General features: G+C 37.0%; 1 protein-coding gene across 2 annotated transcripts; it reads left to right on the top strand.

The window, feature by feature from the left end:
• The first annotated feature begins 508 nt into the window (after positions 1 to 508).
• Positions 509 to 15,701, top strand: LOC104099658 (uncharacterized). 2 transcript variants are annotated; one of them, XM_009606714.4, is made up of 17 exons: positions 509 to 798; positions 972 to 1,014; positions 2,301 to 2,422; positions 2,975 to 3,082; positions 3,268 to 3,412; positions 3,492 to 3,583; positions 4,361 to 4,454; positions 4,568 to 5,102; positions 7,937 to 8,079; positions 8,284 to 8,615; positions 9,452 to 9,619; positions 13,064 to 13,354; positions 13,451 to 13,867; positions 13,962 to 14,006; positions 14,091 to 14,176; positions 15,010 to 15,100; positions 15,313 to 15,701. In XM_009606714.4, exons 1-17 carry the CDS (start codon positions 619 to 621, stop codon positions 15,391 to 15,393), a joined length of 2,973 nt encoding a protein of 990 aa, XP_009605009.1. In that variant the 5' UTR covers positions 509 to 618; the 3' UTR covers positions 15,394 to 15,701. The 2 variants fall into 2 exon arrangements, with proteins under 2 accessions (XP_009605009.1, XP_070043422.1); XM_070187321.1 differs by having other exon boundaries at positions 7,922 to 8,079.
• The last annotated feature ends 238 nt before the right edge of the window (positions 15,702 to 15,939 follow it).

Here is a 15,939-nt window from a genome sequence, read left to right as displayed (position 1 = left end):
TTAGCTTTTCTTTCTATTCGTGCTTATATTAAGAGGGCCTAATAGTCTGTTTGGCCAAACTTCTAAAATCAGCTTATTTTGAGAAGTGCTTTTCTTAAAAGTACTTTTCAAAAAAGTGATTTGGTGAAAAACAATTTCTGTTTTTGCTAATTAATTTGAAAAATACTTTTGAGCAGTAATTAGTGTTTGACCAAGCTTTTGAAAACTACTTCTAAGTGTATTTTTCTCAAAAGTGCTTCTCAAAAAAGTATTTTTGGAGAGAAACTATTTTTTTTTACTTCTCAAAAACTACTTATGCTTCTCCTCAAAAGCACTATTTTTTCGTTTTAAAAGTTTGGCCAAACACTTTAATTTTTGGCCAAAAAAAAGCTTGGCCGAAGAGGCTATAAATAGGAGAGCCAATTGGGCCTACTCAATTGGATCTCTCAAACAGCACAGTTAAGCACAAGTCCGAGGCCCAAAGCATGTCCTGGAGGATTATTCACACCACATCAAGAATTCCCGCTCGTTTCTAAACCCGGAGAAATCCATAACTTCAAAAACACACACACCAGAAACACACTGGCTGCGTGTATACATCTCTACACACATGTAAGTGTAGTTGCAGCAGAGAAGAAGATGATGTCGACGAAGGTGTTCAATGGAGCGAATGTGTTCATGTCGCGGAATCTCGTCCCGCCGGAGCTATTCGACGCGCTTCACGACGCGCTCAAGCACAACGGAGCTAAAGTCTTTCTCTGTTGCGACCCCTCCCGAAATTCTTCCACTGATTACCACGTCATTTCTTCTCCACAGCATGTATGTATTTCTAAACCATATACTGTGTTTCAGTTGCTTCTATTCGAATGATGTTAATGTTTTTATGCCAATTATCTCATCATTTTCTAGTGAATTTTGGTTCGAAACTTATTACTCCGTATCCTGAGCCATTGGTTCTGCCATAATTTCAATTTTTATGATGCTATTTGCAGGAGAAGTTTGGGGATCTTCAAGCTAAGGGCTGCAACTTGATAGGTAGTGTTTGTTTCGATTCTACTTTACTGATTTGTCCTTGGATTTTGATTGGTGGAGGTTAGTATAGATTCAGATTGAAGATAATTTGGACAGTTTATATGGGAATTTTGTTTATTATTGTCATTATAATGTCACAATTTGATCCTATTGGATTGGCGAAGTTGATTTTTTTTGTGTCTTCATTTCTGGTGTTAGCCCTAATTTTTGGTAGTGTGGTAGTTTGCACCTTAAACTTAGGGGTTTAGTCTTCTATATATCACATTTGGTCTCATGTTCAATTTCCAAAGTGGTAATATTTTTGCAAGCATGGAGATCTCGTTCCACTATCAACTAATGGCGAATGAAATATTAAAGTAAAAAAAAGAAAAGAATATATGGTGATACACTGCTTTTGGCTAGAAACCATGTGCTATTAATTCATGATATTGAAAATAGTTATGCTTTCTTGTTTATTAAAATCCTGGATACCAAATTTTTTCTGCTTCATGATTATAACTATCTTCCCCTTTCAAACATTACGTAAACCTTAGTCCACAAGGTTCAAGAGGTGTTTACTGTTTGATGTATATAGCCAAAATACACTATTGGTTTCTTAAATGCGAAGCTAGCTCATTTCTACAAAATTTATTTTACTGTTTCGTGTTCCTATTCCTGCTTCTAGAGTTGAGTAGATCGTAGGCTTCTCTAAGAACAGTAATCATAGGCAAAGAGACAAGGCAAACTAACATCGCATTTTGGTGGAAAAAGCTTTATCTGTAGCACACAACTAAAGTTTTGTGGTAAAATTTAAGCTGTCTGTATTTACAAGTTCAAATCATATTCTCCTCTCTTATAGTGACTTCTTTATTCATGATCATGATTGAGACTCCTATTACATAAAATAATTAACTTTGGAACATAAATTTTAGCTAAGCCAATTGTCAGAACTAAAAAAGCATTTATTTACTTTGTAATATAGATTTTAGCTAAGCCAAGTGTCAGAACTATAAAAGCATGTATTACTGCCTGTCCATCTGTAGCGGTCTGGTATAATTTAATTAGTTTGATTACTTCATCTAAAAAAATAATTTTACTAGATTGATTGTAATTTTTGAACCCTAACAAAGACAAATTCAAGAAAAAAGAGGCCCAGTGCAGTCATCCTTTAAATGCTTCCAAACATCTTTCTTTTATCCTGTCGACAACCAGTTAGTATTTACTTTTGGGTTAGCAATAGGGATACTGGTCTTGATTTTTTTAATTCAACTTTTGGCATGCTGATATTGATATCCATTTCTGGTCACAAGGTCCTCAGTGCGTGCTTTCTTGTGCCAAAGAACAGAGGCCACTACCCCAGCAGGGGTTTACTTGTTGCCTTGCAATGGATGGGGTCAAGATCCTGGCATCTGGTTTTGAGATGGATGAAAAGGTACCCGTCTCTATCTTAAATCTTGATGATTTTTCTATGTGGAATTTAAATGAAGAAGGATGGGGACAATATCTTAAGGATTAACAAGCAATTATGTATAGCATTAAAAAACTCCTACTTATTCAGGTTCCATTTACTTTCATTGACAACATTTGCATGCTCAGAACTCATACATTAAGAATAATATTAGTTTCTCTGTAAATGTTTATATATATAAACATTTGTGAGAATATTGGGTAAACATGTCTTTTGTGAGGGGCGTAGTGCAATTATTTGTACTGTCACTAAAACATAAGAGCCTGTGATTTTGCTTGCCCCAATATACTGACATACACTTCGTTTCGCGTTATTCTCCTGTATGACTGTGTCTTTGCAATGCTTTTGTCTTCAAGCTAAAGGCTCAAGTACTCCTGAAAACATCATTTTAATACTGAACCATAAGAGGTGGGTTACCGCAAATTATTCTATATAGTGGTAGCAATGGTTTTCGCTTGAGCTCATTATTATATTTGATGATTTGTTCGACCCCTTGTAATTGTATATATTTTGTAGGTTGAACTTGGAAAGTTGGTGAGTGCAATGGGAGGGGTCCTGCATACCAAAGCATCATTGGATGTGAGCTTTGTTATTGTGAAGAATGTTTTGGCTGCAAAGTACAAGGTCTTTTATTATTTGATTCTCCTATTCCTCTTTTGATCGTAAGTTTAAAACAAGTTCCGCGGGCTGAATTGGAACACCCCTACACCCAAAAAAAAGAAGGAAAAGAAGTCAAAATATTTAGTGGTACTGCTAGCACTCAGTTTTCTTTTCTTTTCTTTCTCCTTATATCTTTTTCTCATGTGCAGTGGGCTGTAAACAAACTAAAGAAGCCAATTGTCACTATTAATTGGCTTCAGCAATGCTGGAAAGAACACCGTCTTGTTCCTCAGGAGTCATTCAAAGTCCTTCCTTTTTCTGGGTTGACAATTTGTGTCACCAGAATTCCTATAGGTTGACAACCTATATCTCATTATAATTCAAACTCTTTTAATATTCGTCTTTCTCTAATGCACTTGTTTTTATATCTCAGATGAGCGGAGAGAGATGGAAAAGATTATCTTGCAAAATGGCGGAAAATACTCTCCTGAGCTGACCAGAAAGTGCTCACATTTAATTTGCAATATATCCTTTTTGTAATCCTTCTGCAAAAGGAATTTGTTTTGTAGATATATGTACTTTTGTAAACTTTACCAAATTGACAAATCAGGATAAGAAAACAACAAAATGAGGACCAATGATAGGATATAGTTTTTTTTGTTTTTTTTGTTGAGAAGGGACACTGATGGGACATAGTTAAGACTTAAGACGGTGCTAATAGAATAGTGCGTGTTACCTGTGCATTTATTACCTAAGCTCAGTAAGCCAATATATGAACTTATAAATCAAGATTGAGAGAAGCTTTGTATCAAGTAATGTGCTCAAGTAAAACATACATGTGAGGTAGTACACAGATATCAGAACAGTTTCTATGTAGGTCAGGCTTTACTGATAAGCTAACAGTAAATATAGACTATCTCATGTTAAAGTGCTCATGATGGTGTCATTGGGGGTCTAAAAATGTCAGACATAGGAAAAAGGCAGAGCAAATGTAGTGTGAATGTCACACTGCATCAACCTTATCCCAGATTTTGTGACAATCAGGAAGTTGTTCTAGCCTCTTGGGGAGATGTTGTAGTCCTATGATCCAACTCCCTCCGAAATGTTTGTCTCTCTTTAGTATGTTTAAGTCTGAATTGTTCAAGCTCCACGGTCAAGGTTTATTTTCAGTTATTACACTATGTTGCTTCCTGTTGTCATGTACACCTGTATGATATTTAGAGCATTCAGAAGTCACGCATTCTTTGATCATTTGGTATTTGCACAAGCATTATTATAGTTCGTTTCCTTGACAGTTAATAAGCTCCAGAAGGTGAGAAATACAAGGTTGCCAAAAGATGGGGTCACATACATACTGTTACTAAGAGGTGGTTTGACCAATCTGTTGCAAGAAGAGGTAATATTTCTGGGGGATAGCTGCATTTTCCGGTTCCATCTGAAGTTTTCAACTCGCTAAGGAAATTTGTGGTGCAGCTTCTGACCTTTTCCCTTCTTTTTTGGGATGAATAGCATGTCTTGATGAGGAATCATATCCTGTTCAGGCTGGTTCTCCAAATACTATGACCACCTTAAGAATGCCAAATCAACATAGCCTGGAAAAGGGCATGAGAAATCTACAAGGGTTGTCCTCCTTGGCTACGCCATCAAATGCAGAACCTGTTTTGTGCAGTGGAGCGACTGATTCATATGTGGAAGCTACCCTCTCACAAGATATGCCTGATGCTCCTGTGCTTACAAAGGAGGAGGAGAATTTAGCACCTGCTGAGAACCCAAAAAGTGATTACAGTGCTCCTGTCTCTACAAAGGATGAGCAGAGTGGAGCACCTATAGAGCAGGAAAAGAATGATTGTGATGGTGGTGTTGCTGATGACTCTCAAACAGACGACAATGATTTTTATTTGGCAGATTGCAGAATACTAATCGTTGGTTTTAATGCATCTGAAATGCGAAAACTTGTCAACCTAGTCCGAAAAGGTGGTGGCTCTCGTTACATGTCTTTTGGTGAAAAGTTGACACACATAATAGCTGGAAATCCATCAGAGTTGTAAGTTTTAGTATGTTTGCAATCATTTCGTGAATGCACTACTTATACACTTTCTTAAAGTAGTGAATAGGTGGATGACCAGTGGACCATGTATTGCATGGAAATATTTTAGCAAATGATCTAATATGTGGTTAGAGCTTCAGGCCCTAAAATAGATTGATTTGAACATTATGCGGCGTGTGTTTCAGTATTTAGCTTTGAATTTGAGATAAGAGAACAAAGAAGGTCTAATACTGTTCATTGACTTGAATGATTAACTATGTAATAGAGGGGCTTCTTTTTAGGAGCCTTAGGCTACGCACCATATGGTAGGTAACCGTTCTGTATGCCTAACAAGGAAGTAATTATTCCATAATTAAATACAAAATATCCTGGGGTAACCTATAAATATTCTATAATATTTTCCTTACAAGTTCAATGAATCTAGACATGTTTGAATCCAGACGCATATTCTCTAACACTCAATATGCTCCCTCAAACTTAAAGCGGGAAAACCAATTTGAGTTTGCTTATTTTGAAAACATAGAAAGTTACCGCTGGAATCTTTGTGGAAAAACTGCTGCAAGAACAATGAGGAGAAGGATGTATGTTGTCACTTGAATGGCCGCTCTAAAGAGAGGAGAACCTTTCGGTTATTGGAAGAAAAAAGGAGTAGCACCTGCTGTGGAAAGAAAAGAGGTATGGCTCCGGTCGCTAAAGAGATGAGACTGTTAGTCTCTGAAAGAAGAGGGAGGAGCAGTGTCGGTTGCCGCAGAGAAGAGGGCGCTGATCGCCAAAGAGGTGAACGACATTGATTGCCATAGAGATGAATGGGTCAAGTCTCTGAAGAAGAGTGGGGTTGCATCGGATACCAGAAGAAAAGTAGTAGCTAGCTGTGCCAGTAGCTGAAAGAAGAGAAGAGGTCGACAATCGTCGGATAGACGAGTAACCGGTTGCCTGAAAAAGAGCGACACCAGTTTCTGAAAAAAGGAGTGGTTTTAGTTTCTAGAAAAAGTAGTGGTCGCTTGCCAAAAAAAGGGAATAGGATGAGAGAAACCAATAGCCAAGCAGGTAACATAATGTCGCGCAGTAGTCGACTAAAGCTATTTGAGTCTCTACCAAGATTGTAGAGGCTCTGATACAATGAAAAAGAAGAAGAAGATAAAATACTTCTTATTGACGTATTTGATTAACAATATACAAAAGGGGCGTCTTATATAGGAGCCTTAAGCTACATATTATATGGTAGGTAATCATTCTCTATGACCAATAGGAAACTAATTATTTTATAAGTAAATAATGAATATCCTAGCGTATCTATAGAATATTCAGGAATATTGAATATCCTAACGTCTCTATATAATATTCTGGGGAGAAGATTTTCTCTGGAAGGATAAGTGGATTGGAAAGGAGCCTTTGAAGGACTTGTTTCCAGATTTATTTTTATTGGCAGCAAAATTTCAGCTTCTTTGGAAGAAAACAGAGAGAATGGTACTGGAACATCAACTTCAGAAGGAATCTCAATGACTGAGAGGTTTACCCAGCTGCTGATATATTCTACCATTATAAGCACATTTCAACTTCTTACTAACTTGGAAGCTAGAATCAAATGGCTGCCCAACAACAAAGATTTGTTCAGTGTCCTCTTGCTACAACGATCTCACAAGAGGAGTGAACCTAGAAAGGCCTTGGCCTTGGAAACAATTCTGGAATAGTAAAGCCCCTCTAAAGGTTGCCTGTTTCACTTGGATTATGAACAACGGAGCTTGTCCTACTCATGAGAATTTAGAAAAAGAGAGCTGGTCATATGCAGTGAGTGCTTCCTATGTGGGAAGCAATCTGAGAGCATTTGTCATTTGTTTTTGCACTGCCAAGTTACATCCCAACTGTGGCGGCTCTTCATGAACATTATTGGTCTGCAGTGTATCATGCCTAGATCAACAACATAGGTGGTGGAACACGATACCGGCATGCATTTGGTGGAGGACTATTTTGACAGAAAGGAATAAAAGATGTTCTGATGACTTTGCGGATTCTATCATTAAGATAAATTCTAAAAATGTAGTTTTTTCCCACATGGTGTAGACTGGAACATGTAATGATGCTGAATCAGTCTTACAGATGCTACAAGCCCTAAAGGATAGAGTTTAGATTAGAAAAGGCATGGTTTTGCTGTTTTTGCTTCTGTAAATAGTGTACAGCTGTTACAGCACATCCTTTGTCCTTTACTTTCTATAAAATTACCTTACCTTTTCAAAAAACAAATATTCTATAACATTTCCCCTACAACTTCAATGAACCTAGACATGTTTGAATCCAAACACATATGCCCTAACATTCAGCAGAATCATATTCTACTTGCCCATCACTTAGCTATAACTGTATCAAACTTATACCTGAGTGCTCTTAACCAAAATCAGGCAAGCTAGGTTTTTTGACTATGCAATTAAATAGATGAAAAATTTCTTGTTCCATTCAGATCTACTCCTGACTTTGGACCTTCATGATCATCGGCTTAGATCCTTAGACAAGTAAACAGGGTTTACCTGACATTATAATTTATACCTTATCGAAAGTAAACCACAAACATTAAGGGGTTGAGTGAAAGAAAAAAGAAAATCTAGTGTGTATAATAATGTTAATCATCGGATGAGTCATTGTCAGTTGGTCTATACTTCTATTTGTCTTGATATGAGGTCCTTATCAGCTAAGGTGATCTGTATGTGCATCTTATGAATATCCACCAGCACGTATATTTATCTCTATGTGCAACGCCTTGCAAGTATATTCTGTTATAATTGTCATGCAGTTAAACTCTTACTCTCACTTATTGAGTAAAGACTATTATCTTGCAGTGAAATCAAAGAATTAAGAAACCTTGCGGCTTTGGGTGTCATTCATGTGGTAAAATCAGGATGGCTGCAGGATTGTGATCTTGAGAAGAAAGAAGTTCCTGTTCTAAGGAAGCATATTGCTTATGATTTACTTCTTCCGAAAGGTCTAATAACCATTTTGACTTTTCAGTTAATCAGATATTTAACATTGTACAAGTTGCTAGGCAGCTATTTGTACAGCACTAATGACCTACTTTCATCTCATACTCTTTTTTTCTTTAAAAAAAAAAGACATACACTCATCTAAATGTTACATGCTATACCTTCTTCACAAGCTTATTTCCCACTTTCTGTATTTTGGACGCTAGATCCTATTCACTGTAGTAACGGAGCTGGAACCAGCACAAGTATGAAAAGACAAGGAAAATCCTATGTGCATACTATGTCTTCAGATGAACATGCATGGAGAGGCACAGATTCTGGATGTGCAATGCCATCAGACAAAAACAAAGAACTAGAAAATATGAATGACATTAGAACTTCTTTGAGAGAGAATGGGGTTCAACATCAGCCATATTCTTCTAATAGCAAAGATGAGAAGCTAGTGAATGAATCTGGTTGTGCTGTTAATGGTAGAAAGCCATCTAGTGTGTTCGAGGGAAGGCGATTTTGCTTTTCAGCTTCATTTCCTGTTGATCGGGTGGGTTTTCTCAGATTTCTCATAATGTAGCTGACTTTAAGTCCTTGATGATATGTTTTCTTTTCCTGTTTCACATAGAATACATATCTCTGAATCCACCCAAGTTACCCTTGGTTTTCTGAATTCTCAAAAATTATTAGCTAGATTTGTGGATGTGACTATGCAGGAGCGCAAACTGCAAGCTCATTTGAAGTTCATTCCCTAAAACAAGTGATTCACTTTAGTTGGTATTTTGTTAAACCCTAAAAAAATGTGAACAAAAGAATTCTTGGGTTCTTCATCTGAAGTGCGAAAGATTATCTGATGGAAAGGCTAGTTAGCGGATAGGACTGGAAATTGCAATTCCATATAGGCTATTAAAATCTAAAGATTGTCTGGGAGCTTGACATTGTTGGAGATTTATATTTTAGTGGTAAGAAACATAACCTTCTGGATGTATTTGACAGTGGCTTTTAGCTTGTAACATGTATAAAAATGATGAACACAAATAGTTCAGTTGACAGGCTTCATGGAATTCGTAACCTTACCTCTCGATTTTAATGTCTACTCATTTATTCTGGTTCTCATACAAGGAATATAATTTCCTTGAGTACCTACTTTGCCCAGCAGTGCTTATTCTGTACTATTGTTGAATGGTTCATTCTCTGGAAATGTATGCATTTATCATCAGTTAACTAGTTAGGCGTCTAGGTTTCTTCCAAGAGTGTTTAGTTGTGTATTCTGAGATTTATGGCCTTTAACCTTTTCATCATCTCTCTAGTTCCATTTAATCTTTCATTTTATGTTATAATAAGTTATATACTAATTTAATATTACTGTTTTCATAATCTGTTCAGAGAACTGAAATTGTTGAGTGGGTTAGTCAAGGGGGAGGAGTGGTGGTGGAAGATCAGACTGAAACAAATGTGCATTTCACTGTCGAGTGTCATGGTATGTTGCGCTCCGAGAAAGATGGTGCTGTGGCTACTTTTGTATCAAGTCACTGGATTAAGTCTTGTCTGGAGGTACTTGAATGTGTGCCCCTCAAAATCTTTTCTTGTTACATTTTTTTCTTTTCCTAATGTTTTTATAAGCTTCCGCAGTTTTTGGTGTTTGTGGAATGAGAGGAATAGTAGATGTTTTGATGGAATCTCAACTCCAAATCACTCTCTCAAAGCTAGATGCCTACTTAATCTTTTTTGCTGGTCTAAGAAAATTTTTGGATTTTGTTTGTTCCCTTGTCTTAGATTGACACACTGTAAAGGGGCTACCTTTCTTTTATTTATGCATCTCAACTTTTGTATCTATGCATGTTCTTGATGCTTTTGGTAATATAACACCTTACTTCATCCAAAAAAAAAAGCTTCCGCAGTTTAGCATTTTTCACGACCAAAAGACAGTATGACCTAACAATCTGCAAACTAAATTTTTTCCCCAAGCACTCTGTTCAATTTATTGAACTTCCTATGCTCTACTTAAATGTACTAGTTATTAACCTTGGACACTAATTTACTTGCATGTATCTTCTGAATCGCGTACAAGCCTATTTTCTATATTCCTTGAGAATGGAGCTTATTAGGATGCTTTGAAGATAGATTTAGTTCTGATCAGAAGATCAAGAATTTTTGTTTCACTTTTAGTGTAAAGAAGCTCTCGTAGAAGATGGAGTCCATAGTGAACATTATTGGGGCCTTGTAAGTTGTAATTACCACAAGACTAGGTTTTTGCTCTTTTTGGGGGTCTTGTAACTTTCTGTAATCTCTTAGCTCAATCTTTGTGATAAGGGTTACTTTATCTTATATATAAGCTCCCAAATAGGCCTCCTTCCATTCTTCCATAAAACCTTGTTAATTTTAGAAGTAAAGAGCAAAATTTCAGAATTGCACACTCCTTTTGAGTTATGTGATCACAATAAGCTTGTAATGCTAAATTTTAGATGCTGCACGTTTACTGGAATCACAATAACTTGTTGATGCAATTGCATTAATGCTTTGCTCTGCACGATTTCAGTTAGGTTGGACAGAACTTGCGTAGGAGAGTCCAAATGATGAGTCGTTTGAACCACTAGAGACTAAACTTCTAGGTTTTTAATGTTCCTTCAATTTTCATGTCCAGATTCCTCATAAAGTGAGTTGTGCATCTCTGAGATTGGTCATGATTTTCTTAATAGAGTATGTGGCTTCTTTTTTTGATAATGGTAACATATATATTAATAAATAAAACAGCACTAGAGCAGTGCCAAGCCATATTTACAAGGAAACAGAAACCAACTATGACAACCTAAGATTACAGTGCACCTATCAGGTCTACTAAAGATTCTGCCTCCTCTACACAGTTTTCTTTACACCAGAAATGAAACAAAAGTAAACACTTCATCTTGATGTTCTGTAAAGAATTGCTTCTGTCTTCAAAAGTTCTTAAATTTCTCTCCTTCAAGACTGTCCACCATATGCAAGCAGGAACCAATCACCACCATTTCTTCTGTCTCACTATACCCCCATTGTAATTCCAACACTTAAACAGATCACAAGTGTTAGCTGGCATGCTCCATTTAAGGCCCACAATATTAAGAAAGAGTTGCCACAGTTGGTCAGTAAAAGGACAGTGAAGAAACAAATGGCTATTAGCTTCTATAGCTGTACCACATAATAGGCATTTAGAGCATACAATTTACCTTATCAAAAAAATAGGCATGTAGAGCATAGCTGAAAACCTCTTCTTCTCAAGTTCTCTTGGGTTAGACAAGCCTTTCTTGTACCTAACCATGAAAAGCATACCACCTTGAAAGCTGCCTTTACTTTCCAAATATTCCTCCAGTGCCATTGTTCTAACTGTTGGTTTGAAGCAGCAAGTAGAGTATACGCGGATCTGACCGTAAAATTCCCACTCCTGCAAAGATTCCAGCATAGTTTATCTTCAGTTTTTCCAAGACCTTGGAATTGTTCCAAGATATTAAAGAAATCTACAACCATCTCTAATTCCCAATCATTCAAGGCCCTTCTAAAAGTAACATTCCATCCTTGCTGACCCCAGGCAGTGTCTAAAGTGGATGTAGGTGATGTTGCAATGCTGAAAAAATCAGAAAAAAGTTCTTTGAGAGGACCATGTCCTAACCAGTTATCATTCCAGAAAAGTATTTTCCTTCCATAACCAATCTTTATGGTTGTATTATCGGCCAGAGTATTCCAGTGAAGTCTGATTGACTTCCATACCCCAACCCCATGTGAATTATTAACAAAGTTAGAGCACCATAGTCCATTTTGTCCATACTTGTCACAAATGACCTTTCTCCACAAAGCATTAGCCTCCAGATTGTACCTCCAAAGCCACTTCAAGAGTAAACTTTGATTGTGGGCTTTAAGGTTCCTAATGCCCAAACCCCCTTTGTCTTTGCTTGTGATAAGGGAATTCCAGTTAACCAAATGAATAGCTTCCTTCTCTCTGTTTCCTTGCCATATAAAGCTCTTTGTTAGTGCATCAATTCTTTTCCTCACCTTGCTTGGTAAGGGAAACAAAGACATTACATATGTAGGAAGTGCATTCAAGACACTATTAACCAATACCACCCTTCCACCCAAGGATAATTACTGGCTCTTCCAGATTGACAGCCTTTTTTCACATCTTTCAAGAACCCCATTCCATATTTCTTGAGCTTTGTTCTTGGAGCCTAGAGATAAACCCAAATATATAGTTGGTAGAGAACCCACCTCACATCCCAGTATAGCTGCTAGGGCCTGGATATCATCCACTTCTTTAACTGGGAACAACATGCTCTTCCTCCAATTTACATGGAGCCCTGAGACTGCTTCAAATATAACAAGAATGAGTCTTAAGATATTTTAGTTGATCTGCCTTTGCCTCACAAAAAACTAAAGAGTCATCAGCATATAGAAGATGGGTGATCTCCACACCATCTCCAAACATGTATGTGGAGATCTCCATACATTTTGGTGAATGGTTCTCCCTGCTTGAATAAACATATTTAAAATCGACTCATCAAGTTATGATCGACTTCCATTAGAGAATATATTGATATGCTATCTATAATTTAAAATTGCTAACAGAGAAAATGTTCTTGAATTCACATGAAATATGTGTGTTTTTATTTCTAATTTCTAAGTATTTTAATGCAATAATGATGATCTAACTGATATTTATTGTTGAATTGGTTTAACTTTATTTTTATTTATGTAGGTCTTTTTCATGATCTTGCCTGTTGCCTTTTTAAAAGTCTGTAAGTCCTTCAGATACTCCCTTGAACCCGAGGGTGGGGAGTGGTAGGATGATTGGTCCTTTTCTGGACTCATTTTCTGTTTAACTTGAGATGCTAAGTTATATGTGCGTAATTCATTGTAAAAGGTGCAGAGTGATTAATATAAACTCTGCAGTTTCTCCTCTCTTTTGTACTCGCTGTTTTCTTGCATTATTCAAACTGAGGCTAATGAAAACCGAATATTGTTTCTATGAAGGATGGATGCTTGCTGGATGTTGGTAGTCACGTCCTCTATTCTCCACTTCCATGCCGAGTTCCTTTCCCTGCATTCCAGAGTTTTCGCTTATGTGTTTCGCAGTATGATGAGAAAGAAAAACAGTTGCTGAGAAATTTGTGTTTTACAATTGGAGCCAAATTTGTTGAGAAATTGACTAAAAGGGTCACACATTTGTTGTGTAAATTTACCAGTGGCCCAAAATATGAGGCTGCATGTAAGTGGGGAATACAACCAGTCACTTGTGAGTGGATTTATGAGTGTATCAAGCAGGTTAGTGCAGTCCTTGCCTTCTAGATCTTTGTATTCCTTTCTTCTTCCCCATTCTTATAGCTTCATGGTAGCTTCTTGATGGTTGTTTTGGAGCAGAACAAAATTGTTTCTCCAGATCAGTTTTATCCTAAGGAAGTCACTGCTGAAGATCGAGAAGCTGGGGTATGCACAATGAGCCAGTTTCCCACACAAGCTGTTAGGATGATATCTAGTGATACCTCTTCCCAGCCTCAAAGCCAGCCCCAAGAACTCATAAATCTGAGAACTGAAGCTTTTGCTGGTAGAAGTATTGCAAAGGAAGAAATGAAGCATTCAAGTAGATGGAATAAGAAGGCAAGGCTCTTGGTGGTTGAAGAAACCAATTGTTCATTGACCTGCGTATCAAATGAAAATAATGCATTCTGCGGGACAAATCCCCCAGAAAAGAACATGATAGGAAGTACTAAAGAAGATTCTTCTGCAGTTCCTGATGTAGCTGCTGCTATAGAGGATTTATTGGAGCAAACAAGCAAGGTAATTTATGAGAAGCAAGTATCTTTAGTTTTTTGTGTTGGGGAAGTCTGGCTCTTGATTCTTGAATAATGTTTTCAATGGCTTCTGACATTAGATCCACGATCAAAAGTCTCCATCAAGAATAGAGTGTGATAAAGAAGTATCCTTTTTTAAAATGCTTGCTTCTTTCTTTTTATTTTACTCATGACATATGTAAAGTTTGAGTCCTTTGACTCTCAAGCAGCTTTTTACATCTGGTTGTAACACTCTTGCTCAAGGTCATGGAGATCATCATGCTACTCTTGGATTGTCTAACCACTGGACGAACAGGTGACTAATTTTCCATTTTGGTGCTGTCTCATGTCTTTGCGCTTCACTTTCTCATCTTACTGCTGCTGCAGTTGGCACTCATCACCTTTTGCTCTTCATCTGAGAATCTGACAAATTATGGAGGCTAGAAATAAGTTACACTTGGACACTCGAATTAGAAACGTCCCACATTCTTAATGTAATGTATTTGAAAAGTTGATAGCTAATACCTCCACTAACTAATGCATTTTCATTCTCTTAATATGGTTGGCTGTTTAGAAGTAGTTACACTGCTAAACAGAAATTCCTTGGTTAATGCTATTACCTACCAGGATTTCAAATACATTTACGTTGAGGCTTGAGCAATAGTGGCATCCCATCTATTGATTTCTAAGACATGGAACCTACACTATGTATGTTGGCTGACATTGCAAAATGTTGGAAGTTCAATTTGAGAACCCAATCAAGTGTATGTTGGCCTACATTACGCAATGGTAAGTCCTGTTTCAGGGCCACTAAGCTAAGCCAGCCCAAATAGTCTGGTGTTAGGGTTTACAGACTATAAGAATGGGATAAAAAAAAAAATGAAGTAGAAAGCCTGACCAGCAACATCTAGGCACTAGCAATAAAAGATGAACCATCAATCTAGGAAGTGAAGTCTGTTGGCGAACAGTTACATTTTTGTCATACGCATTCTCATCCAACAGTTAGTATAGATTTCTGAAGTATCCTTCATAATGCTCTGCCTCTGGTTCTGAATGTGCTGGTTTGGTGTAGATTTTTTTTGGATGTGCATAGCCATGTATCTATCTCTTTTTGATTGAGAGCTCAGTGCTATTACTTTTCTTCTTCAGGTTTGAGAAAAAGGATGATTCCCACGGTCATTCCGGAGATGCAACTGCAAATGTGTATGATCACTTTAGTGAAACACAGACAGACTCTCAGGTTTGAGTTTTTTGTCATTTCAAACTGTTAGAGCTGCTCTTCTTATCTGAACTCATCTCAACTGAACTTTTATTCTCTTTTAGACATTGGCGACTTTAGATCTGTGTTTTAGTTTCATATATTGTTCATTTTGTTCTTTTTATTACTATGATTTCGACTTCTTCATTTTTTTACATCATATCACAATTGTAGCTATGCGTTCTTCAATGCAGGTTGTTGGATATGCAGAAGATTTGTCTGGCAGACAAATGATTATCGATAGAGTACGAACAAGGAGTTCTGGCTTGACTTGACACGGGATTACATCGTCTTTTACTGCTTAGATCACTTCCAAGTCTTCTTTATGAGTTGATGGTGTTTCTGAGCTCTGCCCGCTATAGAAATACAGCAGTCCAATTCAGAAAGGGGTGACTGATGACTTAAAGCCGGCACAATGGTAGTCAATCTTCTCTGGCTCTAAGCTAAGCTTTTCAATCATGTAAGACAAAGGAAAAATCTTCTCTTAGCCAAACCAGGATGGTTCTTGACCTTTCCAGCTTTAGAATTCAGCTTCATGAGTACACTAAGCGAAAGTATTCTCTGCTAGACGTTAAGTTTTTTTTTTAATTTTTAAATAAAAAATGTACGTGTATTTCGTGTACGAAATCTACAAGGCAATGTAGTTTGGCAAAGTAATGATTTGAAACTTTTATTTTTCAAAATAGTGCTATCTATTTGTACTCATTGTAAAGAACCAAGAAGGAAGGTAAACGTATCTCAGAGGTTTATATATTGTTCGACATGAAATGTAGGAAGTTATAGCTACTCCCTGAAGCTTACTATAACTCTTTTCTTCTTCA

The sequence above is a fragment of the Nicotiana tomentosiformis genome, chromosome 1 (assembly GCF_000390325.3).
Source record: "Nicotiana tomentosiformis chromosome 1, ASM39032v3, whole genome shotgun sequence".
NCBI lineage: Eukaryota > Viridiplantae > Streptophyta > Magnoliopsida > Solanales > Solanaceae > Nicotiana > Nicotiana tomentosiformis.
Note: the sequence above shows the minus strand (reverse complement) of the source record. Positions and strands in the feature narration are given on the sequence as shown.

Bases quoted from the DNA above. Each gene is read 5' to 3' on its own strand.
- LOC104099658 (XM_070187321.1), top strand. From the start codon at position 619: ATGATGTCGACGAAGGTGTTCAATGGAGCGAATGTGTTCATGTCGCGG. The intron at 8,080-8,283 runs GTCTAATAACCA...TTTGGACGCTAG, and splicing joins TGATTTACTTCTTCCGAAAG to ATCCTATTCACTGTAGTAAC. The intron at 13,868-13,961 runs GTAATTTATGAG...TTCTGACATTAG, and splicing joins TATTGGAGCAAACAAGCAAG to ATCCACGATCAAAAGTCTCC.